The sequence below is a fragment of the Stegostoma tigrinum genome, chromosome 1 (assembly GCF_030684315.1).
Source record: "Stegostoma tigrinum isolate sSteTig4 chromosome 1, sSteTig4.hap1, whole genome shotgun sequence".
NCBI classification, from domain to species: domain Eukaryota; kingdom Metazoa; phylum Chordata; class Chondrichthyes; order Orectolobiformes; family Stegostomatidae; genus Stegostoma; species Stegostoma tigrinum.
The window spans coordinates 82017993-82044493 of NC_081354.1; the positions used below are offsets into that span (position 1 = coordinate 82017993).

At 43.0% G+C, this 26501-nt stretch overlaps 1 protein-coding gene across 4 annotated transcripts in view; it reads left to right on the forward strand.

Annotated features, from left to right (window-relative positions):
• Positions 1–26501, forward strand: part of LOC125464139 (complement C1q tumor necrosis factor-related protein 7) — a 53846-nt gene that overhangs the window by 8634 nt on the left and 18711 nt on the right. For all 4 annotated transcript variants that reach the window (XM_048556477.2, XM_048556390.2, XM_048556305.2 and 1 more), the window contains one exon: positions 21954–22211. In XM_048556477.2, coding sequence (XP_048412434.1) covers positions 21962–22211 — 250 coding nt within the window. In that variant the 5' untranslated portion in view covers positions 21954–21961. The remainder of the gene's footprint in view (positions 1–21953; positions 22212–26501) is intronic.

Here is a 26501-nt window from a genome sequence, read left to right on the forward strand (position 1 = left end):
GCATGCCCCCGGCAGAAGGAACTGCCTAATATTTCAGAGAGTGGATGTAATCCATTTAAAAGACAAGTTATACCAGACTTGAAACGTTAATTCTGTTTCTGTCTCCACAGAAGCTGCCAGGCCTGCAGAGTTTCTCTGTGTCTGTTTGAGTGAATATATTACTTAGGCACACCAACTGTCTCATGTCCCTGAGTCCTGGTGGGAATCATGATACAGTACCCTTTGCCCTTCAGTCACCAGTAAAAGAAGCTGGGAGGATTGTTATTTTTCTCTCTTTTTATTAATTCATGGGATCTGAGGTAAAGTCAGCATTTATTTCCCTTTCCTACTTACCACTAAGACAGTTATGGACTGGAACTTCTGCCGTCCGTCTAATGTAGGTGCACATCAATGCTGTTAGGAAGGGTGTTCTGGGATTTGATCCGGTGACAGCAAAGGAACACAAAATAATTTCAAATAAAAACAATAAGTGCGGTAGACACTCAGCAATTCTGGCAAACAGTAATTTTCTTTTTCCTTTAATCATTCACAGAATGAGGGGCACCACTGGCCAGGCAGCATTTATTATCCATCCCTAATTACCCAGAGGGCAGTTAAGAATCAACCACATTGCTGTGGGTCTGGAGTTACATGTAGGCCAGACCAGGTAAACATGGCAATTTCTTTCCCTAAAGGACATTACTGAACCAGATGGAATTTTCTCTGATATCTGATTCACAGTCATTGTTAGATTCTAAATTCCAGATATTTATTGAATTCAGATTTCACCATTTGCCGTGGTGGGATTCAAACCTGGGTCCCCAGAACATTATCTGGGTCTCTGTATGAACAGTCCAGCAATAATACCACTAGGCCATCGCCTCCCCTAAGTCTATTATAACTTCTTCATAACTTGAAACATTAACTCTGTCTCTATCTCCTTAGATTCTGTCAGATCTGCTGAATTTCATTATAACTTTCTATTTTAATTTCAGTTCTCCAACATCCACAGTGCTCTGTTTTTATTTTAGCTCCAAATCATATTTTTGTGCTTGATGATTAGGGTTTTTGAGGTGACATTCCCATTAACCTGCATCCCTTGTTTTTCTAGCTGTTAGAGGTGATAGGTTTGGATGGTGCTGTTGAAGAAGACTTGTCAAGTTGCTGCAGTGCAACTCATACACGGTACACTGCCATCACTGCATTGATAGTTGATGGATTATCCATGAAGAGATTTGCTTTTTCCTAGATAATGTTGAGCTTCTTGAGTGTTGTTGGAACTGCAGTCAGCCAGACAAATGAAAGCATTCCATTAAACTCCTGACTGCCAGACCATGGACAGGTTTTGAGTAGTCAGGCAGTGATTACTCATCATAGAATTGCCAGTCTCTGACCTTCTCTGTAGCCAGAGCATTTATATAGCAGGCCCAGTTAAGTTTCTGGTCACTGATAGCATGCAGCGTGTTGATGGTGGGTGTTTCAGTGATAGTAATGTCATTCAATGTCAATGAGAGATAGTAAGATTCTCTTTTGTGGAGATGGATATTGTCCGACACTTTTTCTTTGACTACTACTAGCCACATATCAGGTCACGCATAAATATTGCCTTGGTCTTTCTGCATATTGTCATGGACTGCTTCATTAGAAAGGGATTTGTGAATGGGACTGAATACTGTGCAGTCATCAGTGAACATCCTTGTGATGGAGGAAAGGTCATTGTTAAAGCAGCTGAAGTTGTTGGAGATAATGGGAACTGCAGATGCTGGAGAATCCAAGATAACAAAGTGTGAAGCTGGATGAACACAGCAGGCCAAGCAGCATCTCAGGAGCACAAAAGCTGACGTTTCGGGCATAGACCCTTCATCAGAGAGGAGGATGGGGTGAGGGTTCTGGAATAAATAGGGAGAGACGGGGAGGCGGACCGAAGATGGAGAGAAAAGAAGATAGGTGGAGAGGAGAGTATAGGTGGGGAGGTAGGGAGGGGATAGGTCAGTCCAGGGAAGACGGACAGGTCAAGGAGGTGGGATGAGGTTAGTAGGTAGGAAATGGAGGTGTGGCTCGAGGTGGGAGGAAGGGATGGGTGAGAGGAAGAACAGGTTAGGGAAGCAGAGACATGCTGGGCTGGTTGTGTGATGCAGTGGGGGGAGGGGACGAACTGGGCTGGTTTTGGGATGCAGTGGGGGGAGGGGACGAACTGGGCTGGTTTTGGGATGTGGTGGGGGAAGGGGAGATTTTGAAGCTGTGAAGTCCACATTGACACCATTGGGCTGCAGGGTTCCCAAGTGGAATATGAGTTGCTGCTCCTGCAACCTTCGGGTGGCATCATTGTGGCACTGCAGGAAGCCCATGATGGACATGTCATCTAAAGAATGGGAGGGGGAGTTAAAATGGTTCGCGACTGGGAGGTGCAGGTGTTTATTGTGAACTGAGCGGAGGTGTTCTGCAAAGTGGTCCCCAAGCCTCCGCTTGGTTTCCCCAATGTAGAGGAAGCCTCACTGGGTATAATGGATACAGTATACCACATTGGCAGATGTGCAGATGAACTTCTGCTTAATATGGAAAGTCATCTTGGGGCCTGGGATGGGGGTGAGGGAGGAGGTGTGGGGGCAAGTGTAGCACTTCCTGCAGTTGCAGGGGAAGGTGCCGGGGTGTGGTGGGGTTGGAGGGGAGTGTGAAGCGAACGAGGGAGTCACGGAGAGAGTGGTCTCTCCGGAAGGCAGACAAGGGTGGGGATGGAAAAATGTCTTGGGTGGTGGGGTCGGATTTTCTCCCCTTTGGTCCAGGAACTCCCTACCTACGTCTGAGACACCACCCACGCCCTCCACCTCCTCCAGAACTTCCAATTCCCTGGCCCCCAACACGTCATTTTCACCATGGACGTCCAGTCCCTATACACCTGTATTCCTCATGCAGATGGCCCCAGCTATGCCTGCCTCTTTGTAGGTTACGTGGAACAGTCCCTCTTCCGCACCTACACAGGCCCCAAACCCCACCTCTTCCTCCACTACATTGATGACTGTATCGGCGCCGCCTCTTGCTCCCCAGAGGAGCTCAACCAGTTCAAGCACTTCACCAACACCTTCCACCCCAACCTCAAGTTCACCTGGGCAATCTCCAACACATCCCTCACCTTCCTGGACCTCTCAATCTCCATCTCAGGCAACCAGCTTGTAACTGATGTCCATTTCAAACCCACCGACTCCCACAGCTACATAGAATACACCTCCTCCCACCCACCCTCCTGCAAAAATTCCATCCCCTATTCCCAATTCCTCTGCCTCCACCGCATCTGCTCCCACTCCCGCACATCCCAGATGTCCAAGTTCTTCAAGGATGGCAGCTTTCTCCCCACACTGGTCGAGAACGCCCTTGATCGCGTCTCCCGCATTTCCCGCAACACATCCCTCACGCCCTGCCCCCGCCACAACCGCCCAAAGAGGACGCCCCTCATTCTCACCCACCACCCCACCAACATCCAGATACAACGCATCATCCTCCGACACTTCCGCCATCTACAATCCGACCCCACCACCCAAGCTATTTTTCCATCCCCACCCTTGTCTGCCTTCCGGAGAGACTCCCTTGTTCGCTCCACACTCCCCTCCAACCCCACCACACCCGGCACCATCCCCTGCAACCGCAGGAAGAGCTACACTTGCCCCCACACCTCCTCCCTCACTCCCATCCCAGGCCCCAAGATTGCCTTCCATATCAAGCAGATGTTCACCTGCACATCTGCCAATGTGGTATACTGTATCCATTGTACCTGGTGTGGCTTTCTCTACATTGGGGAAACCGAGCGGAGGCTTGGGGATCGCTTTGCAGAACACCTCCACTCGGTTCGCAATAAACAACTGCACCTCCCAGTCGCGAACCATTTTAACTCCCCCGCCCGTTCCTCAGACGACATGTCCATCATGGGCCTCCTGCAGTGCCACAATGATGCCACCCGAAGGTTGCAGTAACTGAACCTCATATTCCGCTTGGGAACCCTGCAGCCCAATGGTAGCAATGTGGACTTCACCAGCTTCAAAATCTCCCCTTCCCCCACCGCATCGCAAAACCAGCCCAGCCTGTCTCTGCCTCCCTAACCTGTTCGTCCTCTCCCCCATCCCTTCCTCCCACCTCAAGCCACACCTCCATTTCCTACCTACCACCTCATCCTGCCTCCTTGACCTGTCCGTCTTCCCTGGACTGACCTATCCCCTCCCTACCTCCCCACCTATACTCTCCTCTCCACCTATCTTCTTTTCTCTCCATCTTCAGTCCGCCTCCCCCTCTCTCCCTATTTATTCCAGTTCCCTCACCCCATCCCCCTCTCTGATGAAGGGTCTAGGCCCGAAACGTCAGCTTTTGTGCTCCTGAGATGCTGCTTGGCCTGCTGTGTTCATCCAGCCTCACATTTTATTATCTTGAAGTTGATGGAGATCAGGACAATATCTTGATGAGCCCCCACAGCTATACCTTGGGACTGAGATGGTTGTGCTGCGACAACTATGATATGATTGTGCTAGATATGCTCCTAGCCAGGGGAATGTTTTCCTCCCTAATTCCTGTTGACTCCAGTTTTGCTCGGGTTCCTAAGTGCCCACTTGGTGAAATGCTGAATTACTCATCTCACTCTGAAATTCAGGGTTTTGAATCCTGTCAGAAATCAAGTTTGTCATTAAGTAGCTTTGTTGGAATGAAAACTGAGCCTTAGTGAGCTGATTATTGCTGAACAAGTGTGACTTGATGGCATTGCCTTTGACATATTGCATAGCATTGTTGGTCAGTCAGAACAGACTAAGTGGGCAATAGATGGCTGGAGTGGATTTGTCCTCTTCTTTACGGATAAGACATAACTGGGTAAATTCCTCTTTTTGGGGGAGATACCAGTGCTGTAACTAGATGGGAACAGCTTGACTAGGCATGTGGCTGATTTTGGAGGACAGTTTAGCTGAAGAACAAAGAACAGTGCAGCACAGTACAAGATCAGGCCCTTCAGCCCACTAAGACTGCGCTGACACATGATGCCTTTTCAAACTAAAAACCTTTTGTCTCTACCTGGTCTGTATTCCTCTATTCCCTGCCTATTCATGTATCTGTGCATCACTGCAATTTTACTGCCTCTATCACCTCTTCTGGCAGCTAATTCCAGGCAATTACCAGCCTCTGTGTAAAAAAACTTACTACTTGTATCTCATTTAAACTTGCCTGCTTTTACCTTAAACCTATGTCCCTTAGGAATTGACATTTCTACCTTGGAGAAAAAGACTCTAATAATTTTGTAACTTATCAGGTCACACTTCAGCATCCAATCTTTAAGTAAAAACAAACCAAGTTTATCTAATCTCTTCTCATAACTAATATCATCCTACCCAGGCAACGTCCTGGTGAACCTTTTCTGTCGCCTCTCTAAAGCTTCCACATCCTCTGGTAGTGCAGCAACCAGAACTGTGCGAAATATTTCAAATTTGGTTTAACTAAAGGTCTGTACAGCTGCAACATAACTTGCCAATTTTTATACTGTATGTCCCAACTGATGAAGGCAAGCATGCCATATGCCTTCTTGACCACCTTATCCACTTGAAAGTGTTGCCACTTTCAAGGAAATGTGGGCCTTGTATGCTTAGGTTCCTCAGTGCGTTAAATCTTCTAAGGGTTCTGCCACTTACTGTATACTTCCCTCCTGCATTTGACATTCCAAAATGCATCATCGCACATTTGTCTGGATTAAATTCCACCTACCATTTCACCACCCAAGCCTCTACGATATCTCTATCCTGTTCTGGCAATCTGCCTGATTACCTGCATCTCTCATAATCTTTGTGTCAACCGCAGACTTACGAATCAGATCGCCTACATTCTTGTCCAAACCATTGATATAGAGCTATACAGTGTGTAAATAGATCCTTCAAATCTGACTCATCAATGCCAATCAGATATCTTAACTAAATCTAGTTCCGTTTTCCAGCATTTGGCCCACATCCCTCTAAACCCTTCCTATTCATATACCCATCCAGATGCCTTTTAAATGTTGGAATTGTATCAGCCTCCACCACTACATCTGGCAGCTTATTCCATACACGCACCACCCTCTGTGTGAAAATGATGCCCTATAGGTCCCTTTTGAGTCTTTCTCCACTCACCTTTAACCTCTGCCGTCTAGTTTTGTACTGCCCCAACCCAGGGAAAAAAACCTTGTCTATTCACCTTATCCATGCCTCTCATAATTTTATAAGCCTCTATAAGGTCACTCCTCAGCCTCTGATGCTCAAGGGAAAATAGTCCCAGTCTATTCAGCCTCTCCCTATAGCTCAAACCCTCCAACCCTGGCTACATGCTTCTAAAACATTTCTGAACCCTTTCTGGTCTCACAACATCCCTCCCTTAGCAGCAAGACCAGGATTGCATGCACTATTCCAAAAGTGGCCTAATCAATGTCCTGTACAGCCACAACATGGCCTTCCAGCTCCTATACTCAATGCACTGACCAATGGCATACCAAATGCCTTCTTCACTAGCCTGTCTACCTGAGACCTCACTTCCAAAGAACTATGAAACTGCATTCCAAGGTCTCTTTGTACAGCAATACTCCCCAGAACTTTACCATGAAGTGTATAAGTCCTGTATATGTCCTGCCCTGATTTGCTTTTCCAAAATGTAGCAGCTCCCATTTATCTAAGTTAAACTCCATCTGAACTCCTTGGCCCATTGGCCCATTGTACTCTGAGGTAACCTTGGTCGCCAGCAACAGCTGTATTTGGGGAGGATATTCCTGGGAATACGTCCAGGGAAGTTATTTGGGTGGAGCTAAGAAATAAGAAAGGGATGATCATCTTATTGGGATTGTGCTATAGACCCCTGAATGATCAGTGGGAAATTGATAAAACAAATTTATCAGGAGATCCCAGTTACCTGTGAGAAGAATAGGGTAGTTATGGTAGGGGATTTTAACTTTCTGCACATAGAATGGGACTGCCATAGAGTTAATGGATGGAGAGGAATTTATTAAGTGCGTACAAGAAAAATGTTCTGATTCAGTATAAGGAAGTACCTGCTAGAGAAGGTGCAAAACTTGATCTACTGTTGGGAAATAAGACAGGGCACGTGTCAATAGGGGGACACTTTGGGGTCAGTTACCATAATTCTATTAGTTTAAAATAGTGGTGGAAAAGACATGCCCAGGATACCAAAGATAATGGGAACTACAGATGCTGGAGAATCCAAGATAACAAAGTGTGTATCTCTCCCACACTGATCCTTGATCCAGGCTTGATCCTTGAGTTGATAACTGAATCACATTCTTCAGTCATATATTCAATGGTGAAGCAATATCATCCAATGTGCAAATTGTTGAAGCTTTGCAAATGCTGCAGATCCTATAAATAGTATTTACTTGGACTCCTTGCGTAACATAATTGCTTCGTTCCTGACATCTCCTCATTACAGCCACCGTGTGATCCAAAGAAAAGGAGACCGCAAAATGAAAGTAAAATGCATATCATAAAGCGGCTCTTCAGCTGATTAGACAGTGGTTGTCAGTTGTGAAATACTTAATTAGACTCTGAGAAACTACTCAATGAGTTTTAAGTGCAAATTTGGTTGGGTAGGTTAACTTTCTCATGCAAAAAAGAGAAGGCATGAAACTGATCAACCATTACATTAAGAAGTAGATCATTAATACCCATAGAGCAAGGTTATTCACAAATACAGCGAAGTGCTTTCAATCAAATCACAAACTTCATAGATGGGGAGAGTAATCCCAGAGATTCTCCTGTTTCTGGGTCCTGTATTTTCCCTTCTCTCCACTCATTAACAATTTCTGTTGACTGACTTTGCGATGTGTGTTGGGTCCTATGGTGCTGAACAGAAGGAAGCCATTCAGCTTGTCGAGCCTGTACCAGTTCTTTTGAATAAATACATAGTCAACCTCACCACAGTACCTGCCCACACACCCCGCTTATTCTCCTTTTTTTTCTCTACGTATTTCTCTAATTTCCTTTTGAACACTAATTTAAACCTATTTCCCTCTCAATATCAAGGAGAAAGTGCTTTATAAATCTTACTCTTTGAGTTAAGGTTTATCCATCAAGTTGCCTTGGCTCCTTTGCTAATTAACTCAGGTGAAGTTAAATCTGGGCTGTCCTGTTATTGGTCTTTCAGCTATTGGAAATAGTTTCTCTTTAACTCTCAACAATTTTATAGACCTGAATCAAACCCCTTCATGCTTCATGGCTTTAAGAGGAAAAGCCCAGCTACTCTCAAACCCCAAACCCTGGAACTGTTCTAGTAAATCTGCTCTGAACCTTTTACCAAACCTTCACATTCCTTTACTACCTGGAAATGGAAACCATAGTCATGTTAAAGTTGAACTGTTGTAAATAGGTTCTGCAAAACTTCACTTTCATACCACATGCTTCTATTTATAAAGGCCATTGAAACTATAGGTTTCAGTTTGACACACTTTACAACTGTAGCTTTGACAGACAGTTACACACAACCTAGTTATTCATATTCTGCAATCCTACTTCATCTCTTTGAACCTAATCCTGCGCCAAGGGTCAAGCTAATTTTTTTTGAGGCTCGATATAGTAAGTGATAAGTGACATAACAACCAGTCACAGAAATGGCATTGTACATTGTATTGCTTTCATTTCAAATACAGAGTGACCCCTCACTTGATACTGGAAAGCCTCCAGCTGCACTCAAATTTGCACACCCTGTGCATACACATCTTAATTGAGATACCCTGCAGAGCTAATGGTCAGATGTACATGAACAAAAGGATCAAAAGTAAATGAAAGCATAATGAAACTTGAATTTTAGCTCTACACCTTAAAACCAGGAGATAAATCACTTAGGAGATGTGATGATAATGTTGGAATGCAAACAATCTCCTATGGCCTGAAAAGATCAATTAATGCTGCCAAGCATGCTACATTATGAATACATACTTCAGGGTATGTAGGTATCACTGAATGGGCTGAGCATTTATTGCCCAACCCGATTTGATCTTGAGAAGTTGGTGGTGAGCTGCCTTCTTGAACCATGCAGTCTTTGGCAAGTAAGTACACAAAATCAGCACACAAAGTGGCATTTCTCAATGCACTGAAAACCCCACCCATAAGCATTGAATTCAGTTCTGACAGCTGTAGGGATTTTGGTTTGCGATCAGTAATCTGCTGAATTTTAGGCAGTTCAAACCACCCCTAGATCCCTGGTTCTGACACTGACATAATTAGAGAGTGTGAAATGAAGAAGGCAGTAAACAGATGTTTCACGGGCAAAATAATCTTTGTGTTTATTAAATACAAATGATGAATATATTACAAGAAATAAAGACAAATACAACAAACAGTGAAATTGACACTATCGATTATATAGACTGCAGTACATTATTAAATCAAATACAGGTGAAACACTGTTAGAACTAAACAACAGAATTTTGATCACAGAAACTCATGGTCAGGTTATCTGTCCTTGGGGTTCCCTGCAGTGTGATCACCTACCTCCTCCTCCCTGCTAGCTAGGTTGGATGCATTGGGGTCTCAAGAATATAAGCTCACCACTGGGATAAATGCAGTTTTGAAATACAGCTGGCTGTTCCCACGAGCCATACCCATTGCCTCAATGATGGCTTTGGATGGTGTCGGCCTTCAGTCTGGGTTGAGTCTGCTGATGCGGTAGGATGCATAGTGGATTTATTGGGTGAGTACTTGGTTTTCACCTCAGGATGTGGCTGAGGCCTTGTGGAGTTGGTCAGGTCATTGATTTCAGAGGTCGTCAGTTGTCAGATCTGATGGTCGGGATTGTTCGCTGTTGGTTATCCTGGTATGGAACAGGCCTGCGTCGGTAGGTTTCAGGATTGCCATCGGGATCGCTCTTCCGGGGATAGCTGCGCAGATAGTTCTCGGGGAAAATCACCCCTGGTGAGATCAGGTCCTGCCATTGTACTAATTGTGAGCCTCTTATCTTCATGCCAAATCTGCACTTGTCATTGTGTTATTGGTGTTCTATGTGAGGCAGCTGGCTTCCTGATGGTTAAGAGTAGGGGTGAATGTATTTTGATTAAACGGAATGTCCAATATCTCTGTGCACAAATATTGATTGAAGTTGAATGTCCAGTATCTGCAAAGGCTCTATTCAGTCTGGGATGGGTGGGGTTTAGGCCTGGTTGATTGTTCGCTTTAGAGTGAAAGTGTGAATTGGATTCGTGGGGTGAGCAATTGTTCCAAGCAGCTTGGAATGGGGTGCCCCCCCCCATTTCTGAGGAAGGGTCCTGACCCGAAACATCAGCTTTCCTGCTCCTCTGATGCTGCATGGCCTGCTGTGTTCCTCCAGCTCCACGCCTCTTTATCTCAGACTCCAGCATCGGGAGTTTGTACTCTCTCTGTGTCAGTGTAATTTTCACAGAGCATGCCCCAGCTGCCTTTTTATTTTAAAAACTTTTAAAGTTGTTTGAAAAGCCCAGGATTTTGATCTAAATATCTCAGAATATGGGGATTTTTGCTCAATCCGACGCAACAACATCCGAGATGAAGAACAAAGCAAATGAGACCATACCTGACAATTCCAGCTCAAGAGGTGGCATAAAGTGTGTCAATGTTTTGAAAAGTATAAATACACTGAATTATTTCATACCTATTGCTCAGATAGGACAGTGTTGTCTCTATTTTTCATGGAGAATCATATAAGCATAGAGAGTCTACAAGCAGAAGCAGAATATGAAGAACAAAAACAGAAGCTGCTGGAAAAGCTCAGCAGATCTGGCAGCATCTGTGAAGGACAAAACACAGTTGATGTTTCAGGTCCGGTGACTAAAGAGGAACAGAGAAACGGTCACTGGACCTGAAATGTTAATTATGTTTTTTCTTTCACAGATGCTGCCAGACCTGCTGAGCTTTTCCAGCAACTTCTGTTTTTGTTCCTGATTTACAGCATCTGCAGTTCTTTCAGTATTTATACAGAATGTGAAGAAGCTGTTTTTAATCTGGGAGCTGTGCTGTCTATGTGCCTTTATTCTAGTTAGATTCTCTTAGTTTTTAATCCCAAGACCTCATAAACCGTAGGTGCCCCCTCCCAACTTGATACCACACATCAACCCATGCACCTATGATAATGGGAACTGCAGATGCTGGAGAATCCAAGATAACAAAGTGTGGAGCTGGATGAACACAGCAGGCCAAGCAGCATCTCAGGAGCACAAAAGCTGACGTTTCGGGCCTAGACCCTTTATCAGTCTGATGAAGGGTCTAGGCCCGAAACGTCAGCTTTTGTGCTCCTGAGATGCTGCTTGGCCTGCTACGTTCATCCAGCTCCACACTTTGTTAACCCATGCACCTACTCTGATTTTGATCTTTGATTCTCCCTCCTAGGCCCCAGGGCTTACAATTCTCCACCAATATTTCATCCCTCTTCCCCTCAACCAAGTCCTGTAGCATCACTTCTTTCATCTTCTGTCCTTAATTTCCCTTTCCTCATCATCCTTCCCCCCACATGCAAATTTGTACTAGCATTGGTAAAGGTAATTTAAAGTTGCTTGATATTAGGGTGGCACAGTGGCTAGCACCGTTGCCTCACAGCGCTAGGGACCCAGGCTTGATTCCACTTTCGGGTGTCTGTGTGGAGATTGCACATTCTCCACATGTCTGCTTGGATTTTCTTCCGCAGTCCAAAGATGTGCAGGTTAGGTGGATTGGCCATGCTAAATTGCCTATAGTGTCAGAGATTTGTGGATTAGCCATAGGATATGTGGGGATACAGGGATAAGATAGGGGTGTGGGTCTAGGAGGGATGCTTTTTGGAAGGTCAGTGTGGACTTGATGGACCAAGTGGCCTGCTTCTACACTGTAGGGATCCTCGGATTCTGTACTGAGGGGAAGTTCAGTGTGAGGAGTTCATTTAATAAAACAATGAAAGGAAAAGAAATGGAGTCTAGAACGTAATCTCTGCTTTGTTAATGCTGTTGTTTTATTCTGAGCATTTTAATCAAGTCCATTGCCTGAAGAGGAACAGATTTACTTGCATGGACTGATAAATATTTTTTAAACTCTTCTGAACTTACATAAGTTGCACAATAATTCAGTTTGCCAGATATGGTCTGTAACTGTCAAGTTATGCTTAAGGATGGAATCTAGATTAAAAGCTCATTCAGAAGGAAAAACAGAATTATGGCATTAAAATGTTATATATTCCTATCTCTGGGGGAGATTGTTTCTGTGTTAGTGTCTGCTTATCTGTTGCTGTTTCCAGATCATATTAAACTTCAGTTCTAGTCTATAAATTCCATGGATCTGGGCACAAGATGTCTGAAAATGCTTGATGCTCATTGCAGGAGAAAAATATTGCCTTGCCAAGTTAATTGGTGCCAAAAGGAAACAATCTAAATTATTGTTTGTGGCACTTCGCTTTCTAAAGCAGCATCTAATCCATTTTAAAAGTGAAGGGAAGCAAAATATGACTACTGTTAGTGCTTCCAGTAAAATGATTTTTCTTTGTGGGCTGAAATATTTACCAGACACATAAGTACTTTCTTAATTACTCTGTCAGTTGGAGAAAATATTGGACAACACTGAAAAGGTTAGCTGATATTCCATAAGACGTGCATGTCGGAATATATCATTTAAGAGTGGATGGTTTTGCCAAAAATATGTCTGTGATATTTTTGGGCCCCACACCTCAGGAAGGGCATACTAGCCCTGGAGTGTGTCCAGCGGAGATTCACACGGATGATCCCTGGAATGGTAGGTTTAACATGCGATGAACGGCTAAGGATTCTGGGATTGTACTCATTAGAGTTTAGGAGGTTGAGGGGAGATCTAATAGAAACTTACAAGATAATGTATGGCTTAGAAACGGTGGACGCTGGGAAGTTGTTTCCATTAGGCGGGTAGACTAGGACCCATGGGCACAGCCTTAAAATTAGAGGGGGTAAATTTAAAACTGAAATGAGACGACATTTCTTCAGCTAGAGAGTGGTGGGCTTGTGAAATTCATTGCCGCAGAGTGCAGTGGAGGCCAGGATGTTGGATGCCTTCAAGACAGAGATCGACAAATTCTTGATCTCAAAAGGAATCAAGGGCTATGGGGAGAGTGCAGGGAAGTGGTGTTGAAATGCCCATCAGCCATGATTTAAATGGCGGAGTGGACTTGATGGGCCGAATAGCTTTACTTCCACTCCTATGTCTTATGGTCTTCTGGTCTTATAATATTTTGATCCAATCCTACGTTAGTTATTTTAGTTTACCGATTAAATTCCAATCCAAGAGGGACTGAGCCCTTAATTTGTACAAACGTGGTTTTCGGCGGTAGAGTTTGAAACAACTGAAAAAAAAAGTCGAATGGAGAAGTCTCTAAATGAGAGGTGAAGTTTGTCATGTGTAAAGTGTAGAAATGCAAAGATAATGCAGTGCAGAGCTGGAGGAACACAGCAGACCAAGTAGCATCAGAGGAGTAGGAAAGTTGACGTTTCAGGCAGGACCCTGCTGCGTTCCTCCAGCTCCAGGTTGTGTTATCTCTGACTTCAGCATTGGCAGTTCTTACTATCTTAAAAATACAAAAAAAAATGCTTTCGGATGAAGAAAGCATATCCCTGGCGCCTGACAATGTAGACCAAATTCAAATGTATTAGTTAGACTTCTAGCTAAAGGTATAAGATAAACTTGAAGTTGCCATTGTCTTATTGAGCCACAGGGCTGCTCTCTCATTAGAGTGAGAGAGGGACAACTGGTGGTGGTTTAACCTGGGGGTCAACATATCTCAGGCAAGAGAAGAGATTGAGAAGGAGAGTTCTTCATGGTAACCTAAGCCAATGCAGAAATTGAACCCCCACTATTAGGATCACTTTGCATTGCAAACCATCATTCAGCCAAGTAAGAAACATTTTTCATAACTTCAGGATATTCTAAAGCACTCCATCAATGAAATGCTTATGAACTGTAGTCACAATTGTATAGGGATACTTCCATTGAGTTAAATCTGACACAAAAGCAAAAGCGGAGGAGGGGCTCTGAAATTGACTGTGAAGCACAATCAGGCTGATTTTCCTGGAACTTACAGTGAAATAGAACCAGGAAAGCAAACATCATGCGTGAGAAAATTTTATGCTGATCTGTTCTCGACACCCAAGTAAAATTGTATTTGAATGTTTTTTATAGTTTGTTACAATTCATGGCGTAGTGGGAAATTCAGCCCCACTATTCACCATGGGTGTCACAAAAGTTAAAAATTTATAAAGTGTACAAAGTTCCCCAATTTGCCTTACATTGACACCTTGGTTGATATAAAGCATGGATCATGTTTCTGTACTGGAAAAGAATTATTATTCATTATAATTGCTTAGGTTCTAGTTACAGTTAAATAATTATATATTGTCAATGTATAACACTGCTAATTAAAGCTCTAATCCACTTACAAGCTGCTGTTTATACACTCAGGCAGACAAACTGTCCGGATAAAATATGTAATGGGCAGAAGGGCAAAACTGGAAAGACAATTCAGTGGCCTTTGTTCTCAGCTTTTGTTGTTGAGATGATCCTTCTGCTGGCCAGCACATTGCTTCAAGCATTTTTCTCCACATTCTAACCTGGTTGATAAGAGACAGAAGCTGGTTGATTCACTCATGAAACATCTCCAACTTATCAGTTAAAAGTCAATTCACAACAACTGTTGCAGGGAAGATAAACTTTTTTTTCAAGTTTACAGTGAGTTTTAATTACTGGGAATAAATAGACTGTTCCTTAGCTGGCAAAGAACCGAATATCCTTCTCAGTGTAACTTATTCCTAGTAAGTTATTCAATTACCTGAGAAACAATCACATAGTTGATATCATGCAAAATTGCACTCAAAACTATTTTTGAGCCCATAGACCAGCGAACAAAAGCTGAACCTGTACCAGAGATAGTGGGAACTGCAGATGCTGGAGAATCCAAGATAATAAAATGTGAGGCTGGATGAACACAGCAGGCCAAGCAGCATCTCAGGAGCACAAAAGCTGACGTTTCGGGCCTAGACCCTTCATCAGAGAGTTGATGAAGGGTCTAGGCCTGAAACGTCAGCTTTTGTGCTCCTGAAATGCTGCTTGGCCTGCTGTGTCCATCCAGCCTCACATTTTATTAGCTGAACCTGTACTCCTTCTCAGTTCCAAATTGCCTGCAATTTTCTTCAGTTTTTACTTATAAAACAAAGTTTATGTCATTTGCTATGGTTATCAGGTTACTTACTTTCAAAACTGCAGCCACCTTTTCAAATCTTCTTTTTACTGCACCGCTTTCTCATTTCAGTCCACTGTTTTTTTTAAACTGCAAAATGAAAACCATAGTCCTTACAAGTTTTAAAAATAGATGTACATGGCTGCTCCCCAAAACAGAACAATGCTGTAAGTTAGATAAAAATAAACAACAGATATCTTTGCACTTAAAATTCCTTTAACAGTTCAGGCCATGAACGGACTGTGTCCCTAAAATCATATGTTATAGATTCCACTGGTCCTGTTTAGCCAAAAATGGTCCGATTTCCCCAGATGTTTCAGGTGTTAAACAGCCTCTGAAGTGGCCAAGTTAGAGCCATGAGTTGCAACTTTGAGGTGCAAGTCATCCTGGTAAGGGAGTGGAAGTTCAAACCAGGAATAACTGCCCAGAGGATTGTTAAGGATCTAAGTTAGAACGTGAAAATTCAGTCACCCAGACTGAAAATCCCACATTAAAGTGGAACTGAAAGGTAGGAAAATCCAGCTGAATGAAGACCATGTCACCACGGTCAATTATCTTAAAACCCATCAGGTTCACACATTAATTCCTCTTCAGGTAAGGAAACTTAACAATTTTACCTGGTCTGGCCTATGTGTGACTTCAGACACTCAACAATGTGGCTGACACTAAAAATGGCCTTAGCAAGCCATTCAGATCAGTGGGCAATTAGGAATGGGCCTAGCCAGTGACATTAGTGTGCTATGAAAAGATAAAAACAATTGGCTACATACTGTGAAGTACTTGAGTGCTAAACCAGCAAATGTCTGTTTAGCACCGTTAGGCAAATTCAAATTACATTATGGGAATCATTAACTGGGCCTGAAATTGTAAAGTAAAACTAGGCTTTTAAACAGGCATGTCTTATGTTATGATCCCAGCTGATGTTATTACAGGACAGGTCAGTTCCGAGACTGAAATCAGGCCTGGTAGATCATATTTTATCTATTTTTTTGGTTTCAATGAGATGGTCTCACTGAGATATAAGCTGTCAATGTTGCAGATTTTGTTTCAACAATAAAACAAAAGTGTATTACAGAAAAGAAATGATAATAAAATAGAATTAGCTCTTTACAGATAACATACATTTAAAGGTTTCAAAAAGCTTGATAAAAATATAACCCCATTAATCCCCCTTGTGGCAATCCAGGCACTCCCGATCACCTTGGAGAATTCATCGTCCAAAACAGCTTCCATTCCATTAATGATAATGGGAACTGCAGATGCTGGAGAATCCAAGACAACAAAATGTGAGGCTGGATGAACACAGCAGGCCAAGCAGCATCTCAGGAGCACAAAAGCTGACGTTTTGGGCCTAGACCCTTCATCAGAGACGGGGATGGGGTGAGGGTTCTGGAATAAATAGGGAGAGAGGGGGAGGCGGACCGAAGATGGAGAGAAAAGAAGATAGGTGGAGAGTACAAGAGAGTTGCAATGGGAGAGAGATTCCCTGAGGTTGGTCCGGAGGGAGGAGGGTAACTTCTTCAGTTAGGCATCCCTGGAAGAGGCTTCGCAGTGAGGTTAAAATAGTATCAGAGATAATGGGAACTGCAGATTCTGGAGAATCCAAGACAACAAAATGTGAGGCTGGATGAACACAGCAAGCCAAGCAGCATCTCAGGAGCACAAAAGCTGACGTTTCGTGCCTAGACCCTTCATCAGAGAGGGGGATGGGGTGAGGGTTCTGGAATAAATAGGGAGAGAGGGGGAAGCGGACCGAAGATGGAGAGAAAAGAAGATAGGTGGAGAGTACAAGAGAGTTGCAATGGGAGAGAGATTCCCTGAGGTTGGTCCGGAGGGAGGAGGGTAACTAGAAGTTACCCTCCTCCCTCCGGACCAACCTCAGGGAATCTCTCTCCCATTGCAACTCTCTTGTACTCTCCACCTATCTTCTTTTCTCTCCATCTTCGGTCCGCCTCCCCCGCTCTCCCTATTTATTCCAGAACCCTCACCCCATCCCCCTCTCTGATGAAGGGTCTAGGCACGAAACGTCAGCTTTTGTGCTCCTGAGATGCTGCTTGGCCTGCTGTGTTCATCCAGCCTCACATTTTGTTGTCTTCCATTCCATTAATGGTCAGCTCATCCGCAATGACAAAAAGATCAACATTATTGTCTGTGCAAGATACCCTGGGAGATCCCACTTTGATTTTTTTCTGTGCCAGACAACTTTTCTGCAATTTTCAAACCCTGGAATTAATGGCTCGTTTGTTGGAGACAAGAGCTACTCTTTGAAATGTAGCAGATGACGCTAATATTTGCTGAGACAAATGAAAGGTACCATAGGAAGACTGCGGACGATCCAAACTGTAATAGAGCAAGGAAATACTCTTCCCAACATGCAATTAGGAGTCCGCACAAATCTGGGGTGCCATGCTTCAGTTTGCACCAGCCATGGTATTCAGGGTAACAGTGGTCTAATGTATTATGTGCACTACTGAGCTACAATAAGGGATGTAACTCTAAGAGAAAGAAGATACTGAATGCTTTGCCCCTTTAGAGGAGGAAGCTGAGAGGGATCAACAGTTGGGGTAGCAACACAGGGAGGATTTTGGTGTGGTTAGGGCACACTTTGTAAATGTGTAAACCAGGTTTTCCCAACCCAGAATGATTTCCTTAGAATATAGCAGTACAACCAGATGCCACACGTATTGTTAACCCAAACAGCAAGCCCCCAACCTCTTACACAAAGCAGTCTGAAAATCAACGGCTCTTTCCAGCTGCCTATTCTCTTCTTTAACACCCATCTTGCAGCTTTTCAAGGCAGCAATGATAAATGGAAATTACAGGAAAATATCCATTGGCTTTGGCAGAGCTAGAGGCAGCCGGCTAACATCTGAGGTCTGACTTCTGCTTAATAGAGAGGCAATGGCCTAGTGGTATTATCGTTAGATTATTTATTCAGAAACTCAGCTAATGTCTGGGGATGCCACCCATCTTCAATCCAGCCACAGAAGATGGTGGAATTTGAATTCAATAAAAGAAATCTGGGATTAAGAATTTGCTGATGACCATGGAACCAGTAAAGATTGCTGGTGGAATTGAAAGTTTAATTAACAAATCTGGAATTAGAAACTAGTCTCATTCATGGTAACCACGATAACAATCATTTCTTGATATTTCTTTCCATTTGATCCAGACAGCCTTCCTTTTTTATCCTGCCATGATTTTTTGAATTTTCCAATCAAGTACCTTTGCAATTAACATCTTTCTTTGTTTAGTTTCTAACCCTATGATGAACCTAATCACATCCTGCATGGATCCTTATTTTTAGATTTCTGACATAACTTGTCCATTGTCCAGAATAAGATCAAATGATCTTGTTTTATTTGAAAGATAGCAAATTGATTTAGTAAACAATCCAGAACATACTGGACATATTGCTTTTCTCCAATAGTTTTCACAAAGCCAACATTTCAGCTATTATAGTTGCATTGTTAATATATATCTTTGTAACTTGTCTTCACAGTTCATCATCCATTTCCTTTCAACTGTTCGCTAACCTATGACTGTTAAATGTTTAACTTGCTGATGTCAGCAGCGAGTGACTTGAACCACTGAAATGTGTCTGATATTGGGCATAATTGATGATCAGAAAATCAATCCCCATTAGCTCCAGAATAATCAATGCATACTTCAGTAGGCGGAAGTGCTTAATGGCAGTGCAGAGTTAAAATACTTGCAGAGATTTGACCAGTCTCATGTAATTTTCAGTTCATTCTGGGGGGATCTCTGGACCAATTCTCTATTTTAATCCTTTTGATGGGATTGCTTATTTCCTTTTGCATTAAGAGGATTACGATACACACTGTTGCTGCTGGAATTGTTTACTGCTGTACTGATACCGTGTGATCAGTGGATACCAGTAACTGCAGTAGCCTGTGAATGCAGTACTCTCCCATTAATTCATTTTAAATGGTTGAGAGTGGGGAGGAATTTCCAAGTTTGCAAAGCATTAAAACTAAAATGTTTACATTTATGATGTGTCGGATAAGCTTTGCACCATTCCCCCCAACCCCATCAATCCCTACACTCTACCCTAAGGCACATTCCAAACACAATTTGGACAGGTTTATTTCACAGACTGCCCAGACTAAGCCATGTAGTGCAGCTGTTGCTAAAAGATTTTAAACCATTTGATGAAATATCCTCCATCTTAAAAAATTTCAACCGTCAGGATTGTTTCGAGGACCTAATCCCTTTTGTACATGCCGGGATGTGCCGTTCTCTCTCAGAGAATCGTGGGCTATGGATGTAGAAGGCCAAAAGGGACAGGCCAGAAGCCAAACTTACCGGAGAGGTAGTCACTCCTCAGGCACATGGAAAGTGGAGACATTGTCAAGGCCCCTAAAGGATGAAAGCCCATGTGGCATTTTCCTAAATGATCTCTGTTGTTACTTTCTGGTGTTTGCCTCCTCTATCAGTCTCTGGTAGTGGGCTGTTTGAGGTAGTTTGCAGCCACCAATCTTCATTTGTCTTTGCTTTGTCTTAGTCCTATCTCATGATTAGTGGATGCAGTGCTGTAGAGTGTCAACAGATGAGACACCCACTTAGATAAGAATTATATTGCATGATAACAACAGGTAAAACTACATTTGGAATGGCTTCATTACTAGGACCTGTGAGGGCTGGACGTTCATCTATTCTCTTCAAAAGCTGAGAGTAGAGCTCCTTACCTCCAACCGTTAATAAAATGAATGATATCAATATAATATGAACATTAACCCCTTCAGAGCCACAGGCTTATATTCCAGCCCAAAGCTGTTGTGGATATCAGTAAGTTCCTCTGCAAGAGTTCCTTGGAGCATGGCTGTGCTGATTTTAGCTGTGGGGCTTCATGATAACTGCAAGGCTAGCAGCCACTGCACTCCTTTTGACCTTCCGTCTTGGGATCTTCACCAGAGTATTGTTGAATTTCTATCATGGAGTGGGGCCAGTGCATTTCCTATATGATTGCTGTGTGTAATTACATTCTAATTGCCCATTATGTATAACCTGATCAAATACCTATCACAGATGAGAACAGGGAGGGAGTCTGCTCCTGGGAAAATCTGGAAATGAGAGCAGAATTGATGTGCCTTGGACCAAGTTTCCAAACTTCCAACAACAGGGTTTGGAAGATTCTGCTAAAACTTGCTTCATAATGGGATCTGGTTTCAAGGTTGTGCTTCAGGAGAAAGAGTTCAAATCAATGAATATATCCTGATTGACCAGGGAATGGCAGATGTGATAAATTAATTCTTCATGTCAATCTTCTTTTATAAAATCTGTAAGTAATTATAGGCCACATTTGACCACATCTGGAATCAATCAGAAGTTCAGAGGTTTATGTTAATTAGAAACATTATGCACAAAATATCAATTGAGCATGAGGAGCAAATATAACACATAAAGACAATGGACTGAAAAATCGACTCTTTGCAGCCAGTGTTTTTAACACAACCAGTCTTGGCTTCAAAACGAAGCCTATGAAACATGTGCACACCTCTGATATGAGTTACAGTGGATCCAAATTTTGTAAGGATGTTAACATGTGAGTAGGAAGTGCACACCAAATGCATGCAGGGTAAAGAGACCATAATATCGATCTAAGTCCACACCGACCATCTGAGGACCATCACACCTAGACCCAGACCCAGACCCACACCCACACCCATCCCCGATAACCCTGTGTTCTCCATGGCTAATCCACCTAGATAGCACATCCCTGGACACCATGGGCAATTTAGTTAAGCCTTTCCACCCAACCTACACATTTTTAGACAGTGGGAGGAAACCAGAGCACCTGGATGTTATTCAAGGTATCTTTGAAATTGGTAAACTTGAAGTTAAGACTCAGTTACTTCTTATTTGACAAGCGAATTCTCAATCGGATTTTTGTAGCAAGACTAACAGCACAAAAGTGGAACATTTTAGAAGTTATTGTTTGCTTAGATATTTCAGTCTCCAGAAACCTCAGCAAGACAACTTCTGGAGAAATTACTGAAAGTATCTCCTAGATTTCCAAATGATTGTATTCTTACATGTGCAGACTTCTGAAGTTTCTGTCAATTTTAATGTAATGACAACAGCAAATACTGACAGTTTCCCATCATTCCATCTGCAAACGTCAATCCATGGGGCAGACATGAAAGGTCACAGACTGGTGCTGTGAATTTCCTCATCTTCTGGTAAAATTTTGGGATCAGAAATTTGGAGACTAATTTTTATTAAAACTGTGTTTTTAACCTAATTAAAATTAAAGGCTAAACTCAGCCAATCAGAACCTTCTTAAAAAAATGTAGCTCAACTTTTCTCTTCAGAATGCTAATGAATCATAGAATCTGTGCACTGTAGAAAGGGGCCATTCAGCCCATTGAGTCTGCACCAACTCTCCAAAGAGTATCTCACCCAGATCCATATCCTATCTCACCACAACCCTGGACACTACTGGGCAATTTAGCATGGCCAATCCACCTAATCTGTACATCTTTGGACTGTGTGAGGAAACCCAAAGCATCCAGCAGATAGCCACTCAATGCTGCAATCAAACCCAAGTCCCTGGCACTGTAGGGCAGCAGTGTTAAGCAGTGAGCCACCGTTGCTTTGTAATTACTTAATAAATGGATCAAATGCTTCAACATTGCCTTCAGTAGGCAGCAGTGAAAACTTCTTCACATTACGTGCATGCATGTGTGCCTGAATAATTCACGTGCAAATGTATAATTGTCAAATTGTATTAAAGCATTGTGTATTTTTTTAAATAGATCTCAAGATGTTTGCCTTACTTTACCTGGCAGCTTTGGTGTACTGTGTATCTGGCCAAGCTCTTCTGAGCAAACTCAAGGGAGAGCGAAGGTACACCAGTAATTTTTCCAAGTTAATATGTAGTGTCCCTGGCCTGCCTGGCCCACCAGGGCCACCTGGAGCAAGTGGAACCCCAGGACCTCATGGACGCATAGGTCTCCCAGGCAGAGATGGAAGAGATGGCAGACCAGGGGAAAAGGGAGAGAAAGGGACATCAGGTACAGTATTCACATTTGTTTATTTTGTTGAAGTATACTTTCCTAACCAAACCAGTCTAATTAGGATTAATGCTAAATTTCATTAGCAATGTGACAATTTTTTCACTATGGATATTTGATATCTTAAAAAGACATTGATCAATGGAAATCTAAAGGATATTGAGGAAGATCTGATGGAATATTTATTTGAATCTGAGAGCAACTTTCATGCAGTCAGTGAGGGTTTTCATGCACAGGACCATGTCATTTTTTAAAAAATGTAATGAACTGAAACAAGCAGTAGATTTATTACATAAACAAAACCTTCAATTAGTGCAGTGAATAACTACACCAAAACTGACTTTAAATGTATTCTGTGTCAGTAAGTAATTAATTTATCTGCATGTTATTTGCCATTTTGTGACATTACAGATGTTTTTGAAGTGCATATTAATGATACACAACTGGAAATCACCAACAGTCCTCTGTTGTAAATTTCATAGAACATAGAACATTACAGCACAGTACAGGCCCTTCGGCCCTCGATGTTGTGCCGACCTGTCATACCGATCTCAAGCCCATCTAACCTACACTATTCCATGTACGTCCATATGCTTATCCAATGACGCCTTAAATGTACCTAAAGTTGGCGAACCTACTACCGTTGCAGGCAAAGTGTTCCATTCCCTTACTACTCTCTGAGTAAAGAAACTACCTCTGACATCTGTCCTATATCTTTCACCCCTCAATTTAAAGCCATGCCCCCTCGTGCTTGCCGTCACCATCCTAGGAAAAAGGCTCTCCCTATCCACCCTATCTAACCCTCTGATTATTTTATATGTTTCAATTAAGTCACCTCTTAACCTTCTTCTCTCTAACGAAAACAGCCTCAAGTCCCTCAGCCTTTCCTCGTAAGACCTTCCCTCCATACCAGGCAACATCCGAGTAAATCTCCTCCGCACCCTTTCCAAAGCTTCCACATCCTTCTTATAATGCGGTGACCAGAACTGTACACAATACTCCAAGAGCGGCCGCACCAGAGTTTTGTACAGCTTCATCATAACCTCTTGGTTCCGGAACTCGATCCCTCTATTAATAAAAGCTAAAACACTGTATGCCTTCTTAACAGTCCTGTCAACCTGGGTGGCAACTTTCAAGGATCTGTGTACATGGACACTGAGATCTCTCTGCTCATCTACACTACCAAGAATCTTACCATTAGCCCTGTACTTTGCCTTCTGGTTACTCCTACCAAAGTGCATCACCTCACACTTGCCTGCATTAAACTCCATTTGCCACCTCTCAGCCCAGCTCTGCAGCTTATCTATGTCTGTCTGCAACCTACAGCATCCTTTGTCACTATCCACAACTCCACCGACCTTAGTGTCATCTGCAAATTTACTAACCCATCCTTCTACACCCTCATCCAGGTCATTTATAAAAATGACAAACAGCAGTGGACCTAACACCGACCCTTGCGGTACACCACTAGTAACTGGTCTCCAGGATGAACATTTCCCATCAACTACCACCCTCTGCCTTCTTTCAGCAAGCCAATTTCCAATCCAAACTGCTATATCTCCCACAATTCCATTCCTGCGCATTTTGTACAATAGCCTATTGTGGGGAACCTTATCGAATGCCTTGCTGAAATCCATATACACCACATCAACCGGTTTACTCTCATCTACCTGTTGGTCACCTTCTCAAAGAACTAATTTCTCTAGTATTAGACTGCTTGTCTAATGTTTCTGGGAAAAACTAACCTTACCCACCTTGATAACATTAGATGGGTGGTGCTTAAAGCATTCTCAAAATGTTATTAAGGTTATTACCTGCCGGACCTCCATTTCCTATCTACTAACCTTATCTCGCCCCCTCGACCAGTTGGTCCTCCCCGGACTGACCTGTCCCCTTCCTACCTGCGCCCCCCCCCCCAGTACTCTCCTCTCCACCTATCTTCTCCTCTATTCATCTTCGGTCCGCCTCCCCCTCTCTCCCCATTTATTTCAGTATCCTCTCCCCATCCCTCTTTTCTGATGAAGGATCTAGGCCCGAAATGTCAGCTTTTGTGCTCCTAAGATGCTGCTTGGCCTGCTGTGTTCATCCAGCTCCACACTTTGTTATCTCGGATTCTCCAGCATCTGCAGTTCCCTTATGTCTCCCCTCCAGGGTGTTTGATCTGTGGCACACTCTGTCAGTCTCGCCCTGGAGTTTGTTCTGTCTTGTGCATTGGGTTCAATATTACCAACTATCAGTTAAATGTAAACATTGGAGAGTTTTATGGAGGGTTTCTTTCCATAAGCTTCAGCAAATCATCTCCAGGAATTCTCTATTGCTCACCTCATTATGTATGCACTGCAAGCGGATTATCAAGTATGCACCAGTGGCAGAATTACCCACCGCTGCTGGTACCAGAGTTAATGCCCAGCTTTGCACCTGGTCAAATGTAGTGAGCAAAAAAAGACCTTCAGAGCAGATGTAGTGGGAGAGAAATAAGAAAGAAAGGCTTCTGATAGTGCATGTATGGCACAAGTGACATTTTGTTAGAAATAGAATCTTTCACTTATAAATATATTGCCTCTCTACATCATCACATGTTGCATTGACTGTCATTATAACTGCAACTGCAAGTATGAAAAGCTACAGATACACCTCATCTTTAGGGCTATACCTCCCTGCTAACTTTTCAAAAGACATCAAATTTACAGTCAATGAATGATCGTTTAACCCAACTCCTATCAGTTGGAAGTGGGTATCAATTAAGTCCTGATTGGCTTATTGTGCCCAACATTGCACCACTCTATCATGCTGATGGCTATGTTCCTTCTGCTCATCTCCTCAGTACCTCCTTACTGTTCTCAAACTCTTTAGCTCAATCCCATTCCCCCCCCATTGTCTGCTCTGGTTACATAAAACTCCTTGGAACTGGTTAGTTCAGTTGAATGACAGCTAGTTGGCAATGCCAATTGAGTAGCTTCAGTTCTCCTCCCAGCTAAAGTTACTCTAAAGGATTCTTCTTTCTCAATCTCTCCCCTTGCCTGAGGTGTGCTCACCCTTAGGTTAAGCCAGCACTAGTCATTTTTCTCTCATGAGACCACAGCCATTTACAAAACTTGGCAAACTTCAATCATCGAGTCATACAGCATGGGAACAGACTCATTGGCTCAACCCATCCATGCTGAACATAATCCCAAACTAAACTTGTCCCACCTACCCACTCCTAGCCCATATCCCTTCAAACCTTTCCTATTCATATATCCATTCAAATGTCTTTTAAAATTTGTAATTGTACCCGCATCTACCACAGGACGTTTATTCCACATGCGAACCACCTTTATGCAAAGAATTTACCTCTTACGTCTTTTTTGAATCTGTCTCATTTCACCTTAGAATTGTGCACTCTAGTCTTGAAATTTCCCAGGTCAGGGAAAAGATAATTATCATCCACTCTATCAGTAACTCTCCTTATTTTATCAGGTCACCTCTCAACCCCTTACGTTCCATGGGTCCTAAGTGTCTCCTTGGAAGCAACCAGTTGCACAAAAGAATTAGTGTCGCTGTCATGTTTATGCTTAGTGCAATAGAATGGCTATTCACCCCTTCAGTTCCTAAGTCCTGCCACAGCAGATGTCACAGTTCTGTCATGGCTTCTTGGGACATTTTCAGTCTGCAGCAGCACTGTGCCTCACTCATCTGCAGGACATAGCATTGAGGATGATATATCCTGGGCTTCCTGTAGTTCATCCACTTCCTGACCAGAGCTCCAGCTATGAATCCAGTATGTGGAGGCTACTCAGCAGCTGCTGTTCTTAGCATTGTTTCTGCATTTGCTCCTTCTCAATTTCTTTGTCCCATTGCTCTGACTGCAACTATTGGTGATGATTCCAATGAACCTGTGTGGGGATCATCAGAAATGAAACAAGTCCTTGATAATAAAAGCCATCAGCATTAATATCACGTGCAAATGATAGGTTCACACACTCGTCAATACAGTGGGAGATGGAGGTCTTTGGCAAGGATGGCATTGCAATGGCTCTGTATGGATCTAACATAGGGGACATTAATCCAAAGTATGCAGAACAAGTCATGACATGCAAACAACAGCAGGAGAATGTAAATGTGTTAGGATTACTGTAAGTTTCTGTGATTCCTCACATTCACCCCAATATCCCACTTCACCTAAGAAAGTTAGCATTACATAGAAGAGCATATTCTTAAGCTATTTCTGTTCAAGATGGGAGGAAATCAGCTCTGTGCCCTTGGACAGTCTGTGAAATTTTGGATTGTCTTTATGAATTGGGGCCTGGA